This window comes from Brachyistius frenatus, unplaced genomic scaffold, assembly GCF_029030835.1.
Source record: "Brachyistius frenatus isolate BFR_SWC_R1_liver_20210118 unplaced genomic scaffold, ASM2903083v1 Contig_186, whole genome shotgun sequence".
NCBI classification, from domain to species: domain Eukaryota; kingdom Metazoa; phylum Chordata; class Actinopteri; family Embiotocidae; genus Brachyistius; species Brachyistius frenatus.
In genome coordinates, this window is record NW_027210785.1 from 159,863 (window position 1) to 181,559 (window position 21,697).

The window sequence follows — 21,697 nt, forward strand, 5'->3', positions numbered from 1 at the left end:
AGGCAGGATTCCCGTTAGCTGGGATGTCTATATGGGATCTGTCCAGGACAAGAGAGAATTAACAGCGTGCAGATAAGCTCCTCCTGGGCGTTAAGCGCTGAGTCGTCCACACAGTGACATATTTGAGTCTCTTGGGTTGGGGAGGACTAACAGGGTCACATGTGCCCGTTTAGCCAAGTTGACAACATAAGTAGATTTAATCTATCGCCTTGATTCCTCCCGTTCGAGACAGTCAAATGAGCCTTCCTGTCAAATCATCATGTAGCAGCCAGTCAGTATTTGGAAGACGAGGCCCCTCTGAGGCCTGTCTTGAGGTCAAATATTGTAGCTCGCCGACTTAATGTAAGTAGCTAGAGACTGAATCACAGTGGGAGAAAATCCGACGCCATTAATTGTCTCGGTGATGTACACACTGATTGTCTACCAGTCACAGATTATGTCACCACCTGTTGAATCTCAACATTTTCTAACCATGTTAAAAAGCAGCCAGAGCTCACCAGTTATTTCAAACAAAAAAAAGGTCTAATCACAGACTAAAGAAAAACCTTTGTGTCAGTATTTCTCACACGTAGACTTTACTTGGGTTGGCCGCCCAAGTATATTTAGGGACCCATTTCAGTATTTAAAAAAAAAAAAAATGATGACTTAATCATCCCAAGAGAACGCAATTAATTAACGAGTGCACAATCGGCCCTCGCTCTCCTTCACCCGTGTCTGACCCGCAATGTTTAAGTGTAGCGGAGGGGGCACACTGAGCGGGAAAAAATTAGGGTATTAGTGAAATAGTTTAAATACAATATTTTTGGCTGGCCTGCAAAAGTGGGATCAGAGCTATAAAGCAAATGTCTGCCAATGAGTGAGTGCGAGATCAAAGTTACACTAAGAGTTGGCAAAACGCCGCAACTTCCATGTCAAATGAAAAGCCCTTCAGTTTCTCACAGGGTCCAGCCATTTACCAGGTTTTGACGCAGAGATGCGTTCCTTTGAGGAGGGGCAGGGGTTGCCATTCAAAGAGGACACACTAGATATAGAACACTGCATATGCAGCTTGGAAGGACTAAAACATAAGGTACATTACAGAGATCAATGTGAAATCGGTATTATCTGTAAGGGCTAGAAAATCTTAACACATAAGTAAACTGCATATCTAAGGCAATAACAATAAAGCTGAAGGCCCACAGTGGTCTCGGTAGGAGATGGGATGGCCAGGATGTCTAATGCACCAGAGGAAACATCTAAAAGGCAGACAGGAAAAAGCCTAAACTGGAAGAATCCTCTGCTACAATCAGGGGAACGGCACAGGAGATGACGATTCCAGTTACTGTTGGGTATATGAGCGCGTTCTTCGGTAAGATTAGCTATCAGATCAGAACGACCGATTAAAACAGGAACAGCCATCAAGAAAAATAGGCCACACCCTGGTAGCAACACACGTTACGAGTGTCTCCCCGCAATTTGCGGACGGCACACAGTCAACCACTGAGGCAGAGGATACTGTGACAGGGAAGACTCGGGAAGCTTTCCAAGTAGACACCATAATGGCCCGAACGCTTGTAGAGGGCCAGCTATAAATAGTCAAGGACTGCCCTCATGCCCCACCTCCTTATCAACAGTGGAGGGTTTTTGCTCTGACACAGGGAGCCAAGAAGCTGGCACGTGTCACTAAATTAGACCAGGACACATGCCCTCCTCCAAACAGACGGGAGAGTCACTGCAACAGGAGAACCGTGCATTTGCAATAGAATGACAAACGCAGCTATGAGAGCAACCATACTCACAGAAATATACGGCGCGTTTTAAAATCAACATCTTTATACGGATGATCACCCGATACCCTCAGTTTTACATTTATTAGGTACACCGAGCTGAATGTGATCCAACATCCCTGCAATAATATCCTATCTTCATGAAGGTTCAAAGGTTCAGTTTTGTAGAAACTGTTTCAAAGAGTTAACGCAGTGTTTCGGTCATTTGGGAGGAATGTCGTTTGTGGCACTTTATAGCAAGTTCAATTTCATTTAGTTTAGTCTACTCTTATTGATATGAATAGCGTGGCCAAATAAATAACCAGATAACCTATAACTGAATCACCACCTCTGTAAAAGTCTCTCGACAAAAGCTGAATACTGTAACATTTATGAGGGCAGAACTTATTACAGGACTGTTGTATTAGATTGCATTAGCTTCAGCTACACGTAGGTGTAAGCAAGCTTATGCTAGGGTAAATCATGTAATCAAATGTAAATGGGGTTGATATCAGTACGTACTGAATTATACATGACTTGGTCTGGGATTAGGGACAAAAAATAACTGCTGGGGACATGTGGGTGTTTGCAGCACAAAAAGCAGCGGGGAGCGGGAGACAGCACAGACCTCTCGTCTGTACCGTTCGCTCTTGTCATTTGGCCTCCATAAGAGCGACGTGTGTACATTATGAATGTCGAATAAAAGATTACGAGGCAGGCGAATTAACACGTGCACCTTCGCAACCTTACACAAATACGACAGGTGAGCCTTTCCCAAACGACCAAGCCCGCCCGCCACCTAGGCACTGCCGTGAAACAAATCACAAGTCACATTCCCTCCCAACTGCCCCGGCTATAACTGCCAGGCCAGCCCGACCACATCAAAGAGCTGCACACACTGTGTGTGTGTGTGTGTGTGTGTGTGTGTGTGTGTGTGTGTGTGTGTGTGTGTGTGTGTGTGTGTGTGTGTGTGTGTGTGTGTGTGTGTGTGTGTGTGAGAGAGAGAGAGAGAGGAGAAACTCCGGTTACGTTTGAGGACGGATTAGAAAAAAGGAAGCAGGCTTTGACAGCATCCCGTCGGTCCCACAGACGTGAAAAGATAAACGTGTACAGTGAAATTCGGCTTCAGGGAAAATTGGTAAAGTCGTGTTCGTGAGTCTGCTTTCCTCAGTAGATATTCTAAAAGGTGGAAACAGAGGTCTCGTGTTGCAGTGCAGAGAGGGAAACGGTGCAAACTAGATGACTGCAGAGGAAGGTAAATAATTGTACTTTTACGAATTCAACTCTGACTGAACAATTGCGGCGCAAAAATGGAATTCCAGAGCTGACATAAAAATATATTTAATGATTCATTCAAGTCTATTCGTCAAAACGAGAAACGGACCATGATGGAAGTAAAATTTGCAGCGATACCGTTTTTAATCCTTGATGTAAATAAGTGTAATCGATCACCTCCAGAGCAGAGTTTTTTTTTTAAGGATTTAAGTCTCTGTCCTTTTATGTCTCTCCCACATTTGTTAAATTGCTGCCGTTAATGACTTTCATTTTTACGCTGCCACAATTCCCTACAACCAGAACCAGTACTCGTAACCTGACACCCGAGAATAAGTCATTTCCACATGTAAACAGTGTTATCACATTTATCCACCTGCATATAAATGTCCGTGTGCGTTTCTGAATATTGAGTCTTTCTCACAACCAGGCAACATCTAGGGTGAAAATGCCAGTTTGCATTCAAATTATTCAATCTGTACTGAGTTTATTAGAGACTTTTAATCTACAGGCTGCAGCTCTCTTACCTGAATTTCCCAACTGTTTGTAAAATCTATACTCCAAATGGAGCTGTGGCGCCCTGGACTTTATAGGTTCCTAGAGGAGAGGAGAGAGGAAAGGAAAGAAAGGGTTAAATATTACATAGCACACAAATCAGTTCACGAATACTACGTGCAGCCATTTTGAAGAGTGACGGGTTGGTTGTCTGGCTAACTTGGACTTCAACATTATTATCAATGCAAAATTTGATTGGTTTAAAAAAGCCCAAGAATAATTGAAATCTGAAAGGTCCATAATCATGTGGGTTTCCCAGAGTGAAGGGAAACTATTGACTGACTATAACACCACAATGTTTTTAAGAGTCTTACCCCGAGGGAAGAAAGCAGTTTATGAGTGAAACCCTGCAGACACATCAGCATGATAACCTCCACCTGCAATCAACTTAAATACCTACAGAACAATTTAAAAAAAAAAAATTTTTTTTACTCATTTTAATGCCCGATAGAACTTTAATTAAGTCTCGGGTAGAGGATAAAGAGCAGTTCCAGTTGGCGTGAAGCAGGGTTTTGTGACGACATGCCTGATAATCAACTCACCCGGACATATTGTTCATTATATCGCTGGCTCCAGCTTTACAACCTAAAATGTAATCTGATTAACCCCACTCTCATAATGACAAGGGCATTATAGACAAACGTGAAGAGGATAGAACAAACACACACCCAACTTAATTCCTTTCTTTAATCTTCAATAGCTGTGCCACAGCCTGTGCTAAAGCCCTCGTCCCCTCCAGCAGTAGGCAGACCCCTTTTCACACACTGCCAACTAACACGGGCTCTAAATGGGTCTAAAGATGTACAGTTTATCGTTTGTAAAACTGATAAAAGAAAACCGTGATATGCATTCTGAAACAACCAGACATCCAATCTAGCTCTACTCCGAGTCAGTCAAATGCAAATGTTGGTCAATTAATTGAATTGTCATTCAATAGAAAAACAAATAAATATTTGTTTCACTCATTTTCACTGGTAAACATTTGCTGGTACCAGATTCTAATATGTAAGGATTGGATGCATCTCCATGTCAAGTATGATAATAAACCGAATCTCTTTTTGGTTTCGGACTGTTAATGTCTTAACACGCTCTGTGCATATTTTTATTTAATTTTTTGCGATTAATTTACACGTCAGTATATTTTCTCAAACTGCTGTTTTTGTTTAGAGTACTTTCAAACAGAATGCAAATACAAAGCGGCAAGTTTTTTTTAATGATCTATACGAGACGGTGAAGTATAGACAGGAAACGGGAAGAGAGCTGGAGAATGACATGCAGCAAATGGTCCTTATGGCTGGCACTCCAACCGAAGACTTGCAGCCCAGAGGACATGGCCGATGTGGTATGCGCCCTAACCGCTATATATATATATAAAAAAAAAAAATCTAATAATTGAAACAATAACTGGCAGGTGAAACAAAACAAAGCATTTGCAGCATGTTGCAGTTATTCGCTTCAGTCTCTACTCTCCATGCACAAATATGAGCAACTTCTCAGGAGGTGTTGGAATACGATTTAATCTTCGAAGTCGTTTCCCACGTGCATCTAATTCCAAGGCACTTCTATGTTAAATTACATAAACGGAAAGCTGAAAGGCTGTTAAGCTCCCACATTCACTCCATTAGGCCTTTATCAAATCAGGAGCCTTTTCTCTTCTGGTGCCCTGCGAGCACGTAGGAGTAAGAACACATAACATGAGCCATGTTCAGCCCAATGGGGGACTTTCCATCTTTTTAAGAGAACCATCTCTCAGGCCTATAAAATATGTTTAGTGGTTTCTGTTTAGGGTTCCTTCATAAGGTTTAGCAGAGGTGACAAAAACCATTACTGGCCAATCCTGCCTTACTGTTGCCTGTGTGCTCAAATACCACATACATAGATCCTGGTTTAATGAAGGGTCCTAATTATGGAAAAAAATAAAAAGGGTTCCTTATGTAATCCGACAGCAAAAGGTGAATTATTATTACTATTTGATCAAATATAGAAAAACCCAAACAATCTCAAAATCTGTGTTCAGTTTTATACAGCCAGCTGCTGTATTTTGACTGCATGATCCACTGGATTCCAGCCAGAGAGGTTTTGAAGTATTTGGAGGAAGAGAGATCGAGCTCTCTGTGGCGCGGTGTTCCTCTCCATGTTGATTTGAACAAATCTCTGGGTTCAAGTCAGTCTGGGTCAATCTAATTTAAGCCCTGATTTGCTAATGATAATGACCAGTTTTGCATGTTTACATGTCAAGACAGAGAACATGCAAAAGCTGATAAGAAACTTTAATTTTTTTTCAATTAATCAAGTTAAAAATGAATTATATATTAATACAAATTTAAGTTCATATTTTATTTTAAAATTGATCCCAAGAATAAAAATATCTATACTTAAATTTGCACTGCAATAATATAAAACTTACCCGTGTCCAATAGTTAGGTTGTTCCACACTTAATTAATGTGTTATTTTCACTTTATTTGCTACTATTATTGCAACACGTCACACAAAATATGTTTTAATGAGAGCACAGCAGCGGCCCTCAACTGAAAGCCACTCTAGCACTTACATAACCCAAAAGTTCACTCGGGTAAATTTATCTTCAATTAGGTTTACACATGTTCAACCCTTTTGTCAAGTATCCAATTTTAATCATGTTGATATGTGATACATTGAAGTGTCCATGAATGACGTAAAAAAAAAAATAAAATAAAATAAAAAGAGATTGATAGAGAGGATGATAAAATAACTGGGTGTTATGTTGAAGGGTATGAACAGCAAATGTCTGGCCCACACTACAGGAAATATGGTTGGTTTTGGTTTGGGAGCAAAGGAAGAGAAAAAAGCAGCCGTACACGTAATCAGATAAGAAGGTGCATGAGCTTATAATAATTTCAGCAAACCTAAAAGATTAATAATAGCTTCATTATTATGACTATCTACATGTTTTTCTACATTATAATACAACATGCAAAACTGAGAACTAAAGTGACTTCAACACATTCCTAAAACCTATAAGTTATCTTGCATACGCTACATGTCTGTTTTTCTACATTTAATGCAAAAAGGAAAACAAATTATGCATGATGCTCCGAATGGAGCCAACACAGAAGATAGCCAGAGAAGTAGGAAGCTAGTGTGCATGCCAGAAAGCAGAAACTGAGAGTGGAGGGCAGGAGGCAATAAAGAGGAGTGGAAGCCTGTAGGAGGCAAGACACGTGACTGGTCTGGGAGGTTGAGCCGGGAGCTGCTGTAGCATCATCCACCTCCCACATGAACACAGACAACAAGCGCGTCTCTCACAAGTCAGGCCATGCCAGGGAGGAGAGGGAAAGAAAATATCAAATATATAAATATTGAGTAAAAACAGATGGCACCAAACCGCAGGACCCTTTAAAACAGCTTACAATAGGAAACAGAGGCTTATGGCAGCTTTACGTACTTAAGAGTCATCTCTATTCCCAGCAGATGGGCTAAGCTATGGCTGTGTAAATGACCAAGGCCAAGCTGCAAATGTCTGATGTAACATCTTTGCATATGACAAGGATTTTTCTCAGCTCCCTGCACATATCAGATATTTTTTTTGATCTGCTCCCTGAGCTGACATGCTCAGAGTGCGAGCTCTCCGGTGACGTGCAAGGGTCAGAAGCAATATAGTAAAAAGGGAATAGTATTTAGGGTGGATTTCTCCTCAAAATGTGGCCACAAATTTATCTCATTCCCCGGTGCCTACATATCATGAAAAGCTGCGTTGCTTTCTCCATGGAGGATGAAACGTCAACCCTTTCACGCTAAAATAAAATAAAAATATCTTTCTCAGATTCCTATAATCACCTGGCCTTGAAACCATTAGTCACTTTTTGGAGTAAGGATATTATTAGATAACGTTTTGATGTGCTTTTAATGTCAACTTGGTTGCCATACTTAAACTGGAGTGGGAGTGGTGGTTGCCGTGCGTGGTGTCATGCAGTGCAGAAGTATTTTGCTAAGTGTGCTGGCCTGTGTCCAGGGCAGCTGACCCGCAGGCCAGAAGGGCCCTTCCCTGTCTGACCTGCTGCTACAGTAACCTCTCCACCTCAGCTGTTCCACACTGCAGCCATTTGTGTTTCTGTGGATCTGACTTCAATGCAGTTGAAATAATTGTACTGGTATTTTGGGTCTCTGCATTAGACCGGCAACAAGGCATGTTTTGAATCACAAAAAAATGGGAATTCCAGCTTCACGAGAAACTATTTTCTAAGCCACAATTATGTTCTGGCGAAGTAATGTGATTTTTTTTTTTTTTCTGCTTACTCAGTTCGGGGACTTAAATGAGCTTTTAACAGGTACTGCCATGACGCTACACCTAGAATAGCCAATCAAAAGAATAATACATCCTTACATGCTCTTTTGTGACGACCGGTGGGATGACGATTGTGATGTATTCCGTTGCAATAATGAACCCTAGATGTTTATTTTCTTTGAAACAGACATTTACACTCTGCTTTGAGTTTCTATGAGTTTAAGGCTCTTGAACATTAGAAAGACAACCACATGCATGTTACTATTTGTGTGCTAAAAAAAAAAAGGTTCAGGGATAATTTGGAGCATGTCGTGACATTTTGGTTGTCTATAAAATGATGGTAAGCGGAAAGAAACCTTCAACCTAAACCTGCTTTCTAGACCTCTAGTTTCTGACATTTTCACCCCCCCACTAACACGGCTGCACCTGTAAACAAACAACCTCACATGCAACATCGTCAGGCCGGTCCCAAAACCACAACCGCCACCATCACTGGCTAGCTTCAGTCAAATTACAATGATGATTGTATGGGTAAGATGAAAAAAAAATTGTGATGTACAATAAAATAAATGATTTATACAAGCTGCTGATCACTGCTAAAAAAAGCTTACAGATTTTTTGATATTACCAGCAAATACAGGCATAGTAGGCTCAAATCCTGTAGCTACAACAGCCTGGGGACGGGTGTGAGATGAAATGTTACATGCCATTTCAAGGATCGCTCTTGAGAGTGAAACACTTGAAGCTTGTAAAAATATGTGATTATGTCATCACGGATTAGGTGCTGGTTTCTGTATTTGAACCTGTGGTAGCCTCCAATGACTTGTGTAGTTGGAGCGAGCCATCAGCACCACATAAAGTCCTCTTCCTGGGATTAACCAACTCCGCATATGATGTCATCTGGGCTAAATCTGATCTCGGCTCCAACACAGCTGAGAAAGATCAGAGCTGCCCTCAGTGAGTAGATAGAGTAATGACCAGCAAATGAAAAGGATAAAAGGGAACTATAAATGATAGATGGAATCAGAAAAAGTCAAAACGATAAACGCTTTGTGTTGCACATCTAGCATCACGTCAAAACTGAAAGTAGGAATTGAAAAGTAAACACAAGGCTGATGTAGAAATAGCAACAAATCATGTGTTCTTGTTGATCAATGACAACAAAGCGGAAAAAAAAAAAAAAAAAGATTACTTCCTCCTCTTCTGTACAAACACACCACCTGCAATTTCATGTTAGGCATTTTCACATTAATAATCAAACTTATTCTGATGATGACTGACAATTATTCGCACTGATGGCTGCTGCTTTCACTCACTATTTGGGATGGTGACTTTTTCCTGTTCAAGATACCAGTGGTCTAATTTGTTACATGATGCCATATCAACGAGATCATACATTTTAAAATGCTTTGTGTCCGACAGCTGGGATAATGTAACGTAACATTATAAATAAACACCCGTGTTGTTCATCATCTCGGAAGCCACTGTGACATTGGGTGTGTGCATATGTATGCCTATGTGTGCCATGTTCAGGGAACAGACCCAGCATTATATGCACCGCCCAGAATAGACGCTGACCTTTGCCTGACTCCCAGTAAACCATTTCACAATATGCAACTGGCAATGTGACTCATCTCATCTTGGACAGAGCAACTCAAATGTCAACATAGTGCAACTTTACTTGCAGAGCTTCATACGAGTATTAACGACACCGATGGATCTCTCTAAGGCTCAGACAAATGGAGATGACCGAGATGCGCGTGTTTCTCTGTTCAAGCCGTCTTTATGACCAGAGGTGTGTGTGGTTGGGAGGTGGCGTTAAGGAGTGGGTGGTGTCAGGGAGCAACAGCTGGCCGGCGTCCGGCACTTCTCCCGTTTCAGGTCAGATTTAACATTCCCAGATGGAGCCATCAGCTGCCTCCCAAAACACAGCGTGAAATCTGCAGGAATTGGCCAAGATTAGACATATATTGCATGTTCTGGAGAGTTTTATGTCATTGTTACTACCTCCCTCCCAATTTGTTTTTAAGAAGTCAGTAACCTTATCTCAGTCAACACTCAAGATGGCTTCCAAAGCAGTATCATTGTAGTATCATTATCAAGCCTTGGGTGGGTCTAAAAGCGATGATACATACTTCACAAAATTACTGTGACTAAAAACTGCATTAATTTGTACTTTATTTTGCAATGAAACCTCCAAGGTTATTGACTCAGGAAGTTGATCAAATAAAAAAAAATTAAAAAAAACTGCCAATGCATAATATCTGCTTTTAACCCAACACCACCACCATTTGTTTATATAGCATCACCAAAAAAACAAAACAAAACAAAATCTATAGAAGCCATCTTTAATGTGCCAGAGAAATGACAGGGTTTCAAAAATCCTGTGCAGAATGGTATTCCTCCTTAAAACCTGCTGAACTCAGCTTCCGCAGTCAGGAGGGCAAAAACAACACAGTGTTGGCAGTGATCTAACGCAGTCATGGGGAGGTTGAACGAAAGACGCAAGTCTCCTTTGTCATTTAATAGAGGAGCGAGGTGTGGCATAAGTACAATGCTTTGTACTGTCTACTCACTGATTTGTATTACTTTAAGCCTGTACCCAATGAATATTGTTTTACTGGGTCCTGACATACTCTGTTGTTGGCTCCATTACAACAGACGCTGCACAGCAAATTTATTGGGTTTTAAAATGAAACAATGACTTGAGATTAAAGTTCATTAAAGTGTTCATATTTTAAAATTTAAAAGCAATGGGTGACTCGTAAGCCTTTTGAAGCATAGTTAAACAGCTAACAGCTGGTAGTTAACCAGACCAGCAGCAATTTTAGCTGCAGACATCAGCAGCAGATTATCCTCAGATACACCAAGTGTCTGCAGATGCATCCAGATCACAGACTTTATAGGGTCATCAACACCCTCTGGAACCAAATGTTCAGTAGTCTAAAGCATATTCCTGCCCTAAAGTCGAGGCAACCATGAAGCTAAAATGTTTACTGTTCATCTGATTAGATGTAGTAGTTTACAAAGACTTTCACTATAGTCATGGTCTTTTTTTTTTTTATTGCAGAGATTTTGACATATCATTGCAGGAAAAAACTCGGGTTAATATCATTAACAATAGCTTTGTTCCATTTAGACCCGTTAGCGAGCCGGGGTGTAAGTATGAGAAAATGTTTGAAGTGAAAAATGCTTTTTTTTTAAATTATTATTATTGTAAATTAAACAAGCTAAACTACAGAATCAACATTACAGCAAAATGAATCACTTTCTACTTCGTAAGCATCTGCTCTACATATCCTGCTAAGATGAGGCAAAACAGTAATATAGAATTTATACATGGTATAAAGCAGCTTCGATTTTCACGTGGAACCATGCTCTTTTCTCTTGCTAAGCAAACTTTTAAAAATAGACCCGAGGTCAATTTGGCTGGAGCGCTTTTCAAATTACCATCATCTGATTCTGGTTTGGTTATTTTGGCTCCAGTTAACCACTTCAATGACAACGCAGCGGAGAGAGTTAAGACAGAGCAGTGAAGTGTAAATTCATGGCAGTCAGCATCATTAACAAAAAGGAAAATGTGAGAAACTGACTGTCGCTACAGCCTTGAACATTACATATAATTTAGAAGGAGAATGCAGCGTCGGAGTAACTCCTTAAAAAAAATAAACTCTTAAAAAGGAAAATATAACTAGAGCTTTGCCATGAACCAGGATGTACATTTGGGAGGTACAATTAAAAGGCACACACGCTACACCATATTCAAGCCTGTTTTTTTTTTTTTTGTGCAGTCACAATTAACACCAACGTATTTCAACATAAAACACTGACACCTTTCTGGATGTTACCATCATTTATACTCTTCCTTTGCATGTTTTATAAAGGTGACCAACTCTCCTCGCATCCACAATGTGCGTGTGAGTGAACGTACTGTGTTGCAGCTGGCTACTGATTCATTAGCGGATTAGCTAGTTGACTGAAGGTAGGCTTTTACATGCTGTTGACATCGGAGGATTTATTCATTCAGTCTGCCCAGCATGCACTCTAGAGAGCACCAAGCAGGGTAGAGAAGAACTTAAATCGTCAAAATGTCACTTTAAATCCAGCCAAACATGCTGATAGAGCTTTTGTGCCTTCACAGTTCTTCGACAACTGCCTCACGGCGAGCTGGTGTAAGCTGCTGAGCTAGACTGCAACCAGAGCTGCTTATCATGCTTCAGTGGGAGGCAGACAGGAGAGCTGGCTACAACACCTCAGATTTCTGACAATACATCACGACTGACCAGCACTGTGAGAGGCTTCGCTCGTGTAAAGCAACTTACTCGCATGCCTCTGCATCAGTGACTCAGCCACACAATACAGAAAGTCTACCACCCTTCGCAATATTATATACGGGACAATTACCACATTAGCCTCGATATGAATGTCCTCATGGTAAATCGATTTGAAAAAGAAAAGGGCTGTGGTATAATCGGTCATCCTATATTTGGGCCGTGCAGTATACACTGTACGGTAAGCAGGTGCTCTCTGGAAGCGATACAGAAAAAAAAATAATCAAATACTTTTAGTAGCGTGTACATGTTGTTGTTGTTGTTTTTTCTTATTAGGTAAAAAAAAAAAAAGATATCCCCGACCAGCATCGCAAACGTGTCTCACATATCATGGCGATCTACACATCCAGCACACATAGAGAAACAATAGCATTCATTTGGAGTCAGGTTTGTGACAACCTGATGAATGTCCTGCAGGCCCAGTATTCTCTCTCCTCCATGCTCTGCCTCAGTCCTCACCAGCTGTACCTGATTATGTTCATCAGGCTGGTCACTCACTTTGTGTGAGTGCCACTGAGTGCTGCGAAGGTACCATGGGTTTATCAGAGATTTGCAGCTGTCTGTTCTGGCTCAAAACGATGCTGACGAGAGCCACGAAGAAGAAAACAGGATATTTGCCATCGAGAAAAGCAAAATAATAAGCCAAGAGATTCTACAATATAAAGCTTTGTAGTGCTGCTTGGGGAAGTGCAGAGTCAGCTGATAGCACTCTTTGGGTTCTTCTGCCATCTGGCCTGTTGCTCATCTAAAAATATGAATTACTGCAGCTTTGAAGATTTAACTGAGATTCCTGTTAATTCAAATACCCACCATTTGACTCAAAGCAAGTCATCTCGTCTCAAAACCTGCATAATGCACTCGGCTAGACCATTTCCCTACATAACGACATCCCACGGTCACAGGTAAGAATCCTTTTCAATACCAAACTAATTAAGTGGCGTTTCTTTATCTTGGTAAACATCTGTGCTCCGGTGTAAAACGGCACCTGCAAAGCACATGCACCAATCAAACAACTGTGCTTTCAATTTTGCAGTTTGGCCAACTCCTGGAATGAACCATGATTGGCTTTAGCTGATGAAGTCCGCCAGCGGCAGTTATCATTTCAGCCAGAGCATCTGAGGACGTAGGCTAAAAATATGAAGCCTGGGCTACCATTACACAGTATGTTTGGTAGCAATGGGCAATTTTCTTTTCAAGTCTGAAAATATGTCCTCGCTTTGAACAAGCACTGTCCATATACAACAGCTCTGCATGTACACGGCTGGGACACAATGCACAGTAGGCCTCTGTGTTTACTGCGTGCGTCTCCCTAGATGGTCACTCCAATGTCAGCCCCCTCTCACGGAGCTATAAGGAGCCACTGTGCTGTACAATACGTGTCAACACGACAACATTCACTTCTTATTCTCCTGCCATGTTCGGAAGATATTAAGGGCCACTTGTCACAGTAAAAAAGGCGTCATCACCACAGAGAGGAGCCATCAACTGATTTATTACTGATAACACCAGATTTCCAGGCAGCAAGTCTCGCAGACACGTCGTATCCGTCAATGAATCACCAACTGCATTAATAGGGTCTGTAACAAAATCCGAGCTGTAAAGTTTGAAACTCACACCGTGTGCAGAGCGGACTGGTGGAAACGTCGGCGACAACCGAAGCACAAAAGGGACGATCGGAAATAACACGACGTTGAAATGAAATTGTAAAATGCTTCAGGGACAAAAGAAGGACTGGATGGTCATTTTCTCAGTAGACAGTTATGTCACCATGCCAGGAGTGTAGTGATGGAGAGGATGTGTCTCTTTGGCCTTTAAATGAGCCTGAAGGGTGGTTGTGAGCTTTGACAGCAAGCAGATATTCAATGGTGTTGTTTCTTTAAGACGCTGGGATCTCCCCTTGGGAGTAAAGCCTGCAGTGTACTTGCAGCAGTGGCTACACGGTCCTGCCTCCATCACACAGGCGTTTGCAGTGTGAGAAAGCACCCAGCTGAACCGAAGACTGAAACACTGTGTGTCGACAAGGCCTGCCAACAAAGGCGACCTTTCAGCGCTCAGCAGTTTCCCCCCCTTCTCTCTTGCTTTTCGCAGCAACGTTTACAGCAGTTCTGGCAGAGGACCCGGCGCCCCGGCCCACCATACACATCTCTATCGCCGCTATCACGTGGTGACGCAGGGTGACACTGGTATTCACCTTTGTCCCAGGTGCAGGCAGGTGCCACCCAAAGACCCAGCTGCACAAGAAACTCAGCAGATAAAAGGCAACATCAGCTAAAGTCATCACTATGTGCCGCCCTTCAAGGGCTAGCATTTGCAATTTATTACATTACGACGAGAGAGAGAGAGAGATTAAAGTAGTCCAAACCAACCAGATTACATTTGCTATCTGGCCAAAGTTGCCTTATTGGTTTCCTGGTAGATAAGCGACCTTGGTTCAAGTAATAATTTACATACAGCCTGAAAGTTTCACTGAGACCTGAGTTGACCACTTCAAAACTACTTGACTTTAATGACTAGGGGAGTAAAGGAAGGCATGTAGTTTATATTCAAGTCTATAATAGACATTTAAGGATTAGCTGTTCAAACAATTTGTCCTGAAAAATTGCATGTATAATTTTGGCAATCAATTGATCAATTAAGTCATGCGTCAAGCAAAAAAAAAAAAAAAAAAAAAGCTACTTTCCTCTTTTTAATAGACAGTAATTGTGAATTTAGTATCTTTGCTGCATTGTACCACTTGCCCAGCAAAACTAGCAATATGAAGACGTCATCTTCTGATCCTGGGGAAATAGTGATTTCACATTATTCACTATCTGACATTTACGTTTATTGTCTAAAAAAATATTGACCGATAACACCATCAACAAAAAACATTTTCCTCGTCCTATACTTTGCAACAGTTATTTTAGCTTCTCCCCACAAGTGAACAGTTATCACTGAAGTGAGTGACAGAAAAGGGACGACGCACTACTCATGTCGAGAGCATGTGTTGGCAGGTGGTTGTAGATAACAGGGCTGTTACTTGTTTTAGTCTGTAAGGAAGAGCTCAGTAACAGCCTGTGACAAAACAGAACCCTACTAGACAGGCAGCGACATTCACTGGGTTACCCCGGGGAGCTGTGAGCTCAGAGACAGACTGAAACATGTGGACAGACAACTGCGAGAGAGTCCCAGTAACCCTGAGAATCGACAAGGGAAAGCCCTCTCCGTGTCAGGCCCAGCGACACCAGTGCACGGGCGGAAAACTACTCAAGCAATAACAGTCCAATTTGTCTAATTTATATTGAAAACATGGGTTTGTTATCACCGTAAACATCATAGGAAAGAATTATAGTCATCACTGTGGCTCTGAAATGAAAATGAACAAGAGCACACACATTTCCATATGAAAGAAGTCCTTAAAATGACATCCTCAATAATCCTGACTCATCATAATCAGGCCCTACTATTAGCCGGGCCTTGTCGAGTTTGATGACACCTTTAAAACACTTCCTCCCCGCCCTATTATACATTCAGATAAGTGGTAGGTCCGGTGGGCCACAAGATCCATGTAATGGTGTTATGGCCCTAATGCTCGATCCAGATATAGCTGGACATGGGGATAAAAATACCCAAACAGATGGGAGGGTTCACAGGCAAAGGGGGAGAGGCAGCATGCACAATTAAAGATTTCAGAAGAGAGGAGAACTGCAATTACAGCTGTTTGCTAACCTCTGCCTTCTATGTGGTTAGCAAACCCTTCAGTGAATGCCTGTTTAGAGATAATGACCTCCCTGGGAGATAGAAATGTTAAGGATAATCATATATAGAGGAGTGTAGCAGTGGTGGTGTTGATGACGCCTCACCTCCACCGGCTTCACACTGAACACTTAACTCGAATTTTGAGTTGCTTAAATTCAGGCACTGTCAGAGGAAAAGATATCTCGCAGTGAGCGAAGCAAAACAAGTGCCAATAGATTTATAGCAGAGGAAATGTGTGAAGAGAAACGTTGATGCACTGAGGAAATGGTTGAGCAGTCAACGTCTACCCTCAAATCTAACAATCAGAATACAAATAGGCGTTGACATTTCATGTGTTTTTTTTCCAAAGCTTGTCTAAATGTTACTAAACCAGAGCAGTTGAGAAAAAAAAAACAACTGTTCAAGCCGACACAAAACTAAAAGACACAGTGAATTATTGATTGCACATAAGGCCTGGTGGGAGCTTATTAAATGAGTTTTAACATGAATTATCAGTTATTGTTAAGTCTACTAAATGAGGAAAATGTTGGATAGGAAAGGAGGAAGTAAAAGAAAAGAAAATGCTTTTACAGAGATTAATGTTGTATATTAAGTGTCTGCTTTGAAAACATGAATTTTACTGCACAGAAAGCTCTGAAGGTAAACCTGAGCACGCTTATTTAAAACCAATCCTAGCTTTAAAAAAAAACAAAAAAGATCACTTTCAGTTTGTCCTCTTTTTGAAAAGAAAATTATAAATCAAGACATGGTTTTCGATATTATCCAGTCTAGTCTGAGCTTCTTGCCCTCTTTGATAAACAGACACAGAGCATGGCTGCCTCATTAACAGTACATAAGGGCACGCTGTGGGGAAAACAGGGGAGTGGGGGACAGTTTCTAATTACTTCCTGTGTTTCTCTGTTTTAGGTCAAACAGTTAATTGCATTATGAGAGTACTGTACTTTAACACTAACAATAAACATATGTGTTATTACTGAAAATAAAATACACAATTCACATCAATGAAGCTGCAGGAGTCATCTGGAACGCAAACTGATACTGAAGGACCAGCACCAGGTGACTTCATGTTAAGATGTTATCTTACCAACCGTGCAATTTCAGTAGATGTGGTGCACTTACCAATTTGATGGCCACATATTCGTTAGTATAGAGATTTTTTCCCAGCCGCAGCTCTCCAAAGTTCCCGCAGCCAATTTTTTTACCCACGCGGAAGTTTGGGCCAACCATAAGAACTCCTGAATTGGTCCCTGAACTCCTGCCCCCATGTCCAGTCCTGCTGCCAGCTGTCTTAGACATCTTTTTCCCTTCCTCTGTCTCTCCCTTGCCCCCTCTCTTGTCAAAATCCATAAGCTTGTGATACCCTGGCCTCTCCACGGTTATTCTCCAGCCATGCAAACCATAGAAACTCCAATAACAATGATGGAGGATGCTTTAAGGAGGGGGAGGGAGTCAAATCTCACAGGACAGAGGAAAGGTTTTGCTGTTCAAATGTGCAGCGGTTCAGAAGACACTTAAATGAGCAGAAGCTGCAGCTGAGATGATCCGGGTGTCTATCAGACAGATTTCCCTTTTTCTCTTCGTGTTCCTTGTTGACCAGAGGGGCTCCTTTCTTGCGTGTTTCTCCAACTCCTGTCTCAGAGTAGCAGGTCCCTGCCTGACGAATAGGCAGGCTGTGTTAGGTTGTGCCCACAGACACACATGCAATACGAGTCATAAAAAAGCACTCCAAAACCCAGCTACTGCATCCACAAGGCCACTTGGGAACATCTCCTGGAGTGCCTCATTCCTTCTCGTCAGCCTTCAGTGACACAGTGGACGCTCTCCATGTTGCAGGGCCACAGCAGAGGTAGGCAACCCAGAGTTAACGAAACAGCACGGCGCAAGATGGGTAACGGATTGGTTTGATCTCAGCCGGTAATCTGCAAAAGCAAAAAGACAGAAATTAGTCCAAAAATAAAGATGCCGTTTTCTGGCCAGGTAATCCGTCATACATAACCTCGGTCTTATTCTTGCAGTATCTTTCGTGATCTTTGTTTTTATTCCCAGATCTACTGACAAACATATAAACAACCTGCAATGAAATCATATCAGCCAAAATACTGGAAGACATAGCAAATCAATCATTATCTGTTCTCACAACACTTGGAGGCCATTAGGAGATTCAAATTTTCAGAAACAAACTTAAACCTTTTACTTGAATATCAAATTATGTCGACTGTGCCTGTTCCTTACTACAGCTGAAATGAGATCTTGATGCAGACTGGCGCAAAGAAAATTCAATACAGCAATCAATAAGAGCAGAAATATTCCACAGTGGACTTCTGGGGTTTAAAAAAAATTAAATTAAATTAAAATTAAAAAGCCATGCTTTGAAAGACTAAATAAAAGCAGGCAGATTTCTAAGTTGTATGTCTATAAACAAGCCAAACATATCTAATGTTGAGGTAAGGTTCGGTCTCAGTTTTTAACTGGTTTTCCAGGTGTGTAGATCCCCAGTTAAACAAAAATTAATACAATGAAAAAACCTACAAAGTTCTGGCAAACTGTTTAATTACACAGCTAAAAGGCAAAGATGAAAAAAACTATATTTCTTCAAACATGTAAGACATTTGCTTGGTTAAAAAAAAAAAAAAAAAAGTTATGAGACTAAGCCATAGACTATTACAGAAGCAACACTAGACACAAACAACATCAATCACAACTGTAATTTCATCTTTCACTGGCTCTGTAACTTGGCCATCTCTAGGCAGCTTTTCCCAAACAACCACATCTGCTCAGAGCCGCTCTCCTAACTCCCCTACGTCCATGATCTAAGATGCTGCTGGTGCTGAAGGGAGCAGGTAATGCAGGCATTACCGACGGACAGCTACTCTTTCCAATGGAAAGGCACTTACACAGATCAATGACTGCTGTAAAGCCTTGTCTCATTGTAACATTTGCATCACTGGGAATAATATCATTGGAAGTGTTTGGATAGAACCTACCCAGCTATATCTGACAATGAAAATCAGTGTTGTCATTATAAGAATGAACACATTATCACAAGCCATAAGAAAGCCAAGAATGAGTGGGCACTGCGTAAAATATTTATCTAAATGACTCGTACGAGGGCTCTGTAATTTTATTCCATTCCTCACAGTCTATTTCACAAACTCCAATGACGCAGCTACAATACAAAGGTATGTTAAAATGATAAAGTTAGTGAAGCCTGAAATGTTTCGAGGTGCGTGCGAGTAAAGAAACAAATGACACAAGCGCATACAAGCAATCCACAGACAATTCTACAAGGCGTGTGATGGCCTTCATTACTACAGCCTGCACACCTGGGGAAAAGAGCACATTTATAAACCGGGTATGCCATCAATCATCCTAAATTGTTGCGTGACAAACAGCGATACTTACTGTAGTGACTGAGAGAAACCTAGCCTACCTGGTCACAAGATTAGAAGTACAAGAAGTGAGGTGGGTAGAAGCAGCGAGAGTGTACATGCCAAATCATCACAACAACTCCTGAGATGGCAAATTTGCACCGTGTGAAACACTTTCATCTCTTAAGGTGACCCAAAAAACAAAAATATATATATATACACACACACTGACTCAGGCATTTAAAACAAAAGCTTAATCACGTTTGTATATGACTGAGTGTAGAAATGTTCCAGGCAAACAGCAAAGACAGAAATAACTTGCTTTCGGTGGCGACTTGTGGCAGTCTAGCCCATATGCGTCTAGACTGTCCCATTTCAGGAAGTTGTGCATCGTTTCTCACGTCACCTGCGTAGATAGCGAGATACTTTTAAATACATATCATATGTACTGATTCTGCAAGTTATAAACGCAAATTACAACACACGTGTGTGTTGAAGATATTTGCTCCAAAAGGAAAAAGGAAACCTCGGGGCAGACAGCTGCTCTAACGTCAGCTAGTCGCAAATTAGTCGACGCGAGCAACAACACGACACAAAACGATTTCTGACGAAGTCTACGAATCTAAAATACCGACAGAGAATAAAACAGTTAGGACACAGACCAAATTAACAAACTGTCCTCGTCGGTGATACAAACATCTCGCCCCCCTTTTTTTTTATATTTTTTTTTGGGAGTTGATGTTAATGAAAGCTAACAGCTTAGCTGGCCGCCGGATAGTGTTAACAGCTGTCATTTAGCGGTAGTTTCGGGTGTTTGTCTCCCTTTTTTTTAGCACGTTGTTTATTTCCCTACACGAATCGAGAAACTGATTTTTTTTTTAAATATTATTATACATATATATATATTTTAAGAGCAAAGGGTGTCCAGGAAAATCTGGTGTTAACATTAAGACTCGGCTGCTCCGGGCGGACAAGGCCGGACACTCTCATGCTACCTCGGCGCTGGTTGAAGGAAGCACAACTCGGCTCGGTATCGTTCAACCGGCAAGCAGCCCGGTCGTGTTTCCCGTGACACACTTTGTGCGTGTAAAATTACGGCATTTAGGGCAATTTAACGAAACGTGGAAACGTTTAATCTCACGGCGTGGGTAAATGTCACGAGAGCTGAATTCAGCTAGCTTTAAAAAAAAAAAAAGAAGCTAGTTACGCCGTTCCTCTTCCCCCCCCCCTCAGGGAAAAAAAAAGCCTGATATTAAAATATATAATAATAAAAACTAATCTGTTAACAATACAGGCTTTCTAACCTTTTTTTTTTAGCGAACAAATTGAACAAGTCGAGGAGTATTAAAAGCGTCCATTGATTGACAGCCGCTATGCTACACGGACCTGGCTAGTTAGTAAACGCTTAATAACTAATGTCATCGACCGGAGGATCGTTTGGATTAAAAAACACCCCAAAAAAGGATCATTGCTTCACCTGAAAACGCGTTCAGATTCCAGCTTTATCCATAAAACACCTCCCCTCCTCGGGCAACTCCTTAATCCCCCCAAAAAAAACTCCCGACTTTGCACACCAGCCTGGATCCTTTTTTTTTTTTTTTTTTTTTTTACCGCTTAGCTCTCCAGCTTATAGCCACTTAGCACGCTAGCAGCAACGTTCATAAACGGCGATACGACGTCAAAACAAACAAAACAAACACGTTAGAAATGTTGTTTGTTTACGTTACCTTGTTGTTGGTTTTTTTTTTTTTTTTTTTTTTTTTTTTTTTTTTTTAAAAAGCGTTTAGCTATCGAAACGCAGTCGAAGTCATGGTGTCTCTCTCCGCTCGTCCGGTTGTCTTTTTTTTTTTTCGGGGGGTTCGTCTTGTCCTCAAGTTGCTATGATTTCGCTGTTGTCTCTTTAAGCGTCCCTTCAGCTGCGCAGCGTCACGCCGGCTTCACTCGGCGCCGCGCGACGCCGCGGAACTGACGCAACCGCGAAACGTGCGCAGGCGGTGCGCAGGCGATGCGCAGGCGGCGCGCAGGCGGCGCGCAGCTCTCCCGCCAGCTGCCGCAAACCCTTTGTATTTACAGCGGTGAGATGTAGCTCAAGTCAATTTACTCAAGCACTGTACTTTAAGTACAAATTTGAGGTGTGTGTGCTTTTACTTGAGTGATTTATGCAACTTACTATGTACTTCTACCCTGTTAAATCTCAAAAACCACTTCTTTTTTTTTTTTACAGTTTACTCAAAATGTTTAAGTTAATAGTTTTTCATACCCAAGTTCAAAATCACTTTCATTGGTCCAATGAAAACCAAATTTGGTGATTTTGGATTTGAATTTGCCTGATAGACTTGAAAAGTAGATGTTCCTTTATGGGTTCAGAACATTTTTCTACTTTTTAAACTAAAAAAAAAAAAAAAACTATTTTAAAACACTTT

The 21,697-nt window shown here is 41.3% G+C and overlaps 1 protein-coding gene across 4 annotated transcripts in view; it reads right to left on the reverse strand.

Annotated features, from left to right (window-relative positions):
* The window catches only part of csnk1g2b (casein kinase 1, gamma 2b), a 37,079-nt gene extending 15,855 nt beyond the window's left edge, over nt 1–21,224 (reverse strand). For 2 of the 4 annotated variants that reach the window (XM_069718117.1, XM_069718116.1), the window contains exons 1-3: nt 20,752–21,224; nt 17,026–17,825; nt 3,545–3,614 (exon numbers count right to left, since the gene is read on the reverse strand). In XM_069718117.1, coding sequence (XP_069574218.1) covers nt 3,545–3,614; nt 17,026–17,253 — 298 coding nt within the window. In that variant the 5' untranslated portion in view covers nt 17,254–17,825; nt 20,752–21,224. The remainder of the gene's footprint in view (nt 1–3,544; nt 3,615–17,025; nt 17,826–20,751) is intronic. The other 2 variants (XM_069718119.1, XM_069718118.1) reach the window with 1 other exon arrangement.
* Between the last annotated feature and the right edge of the window lie 473 nt (nt 21,225–21,697).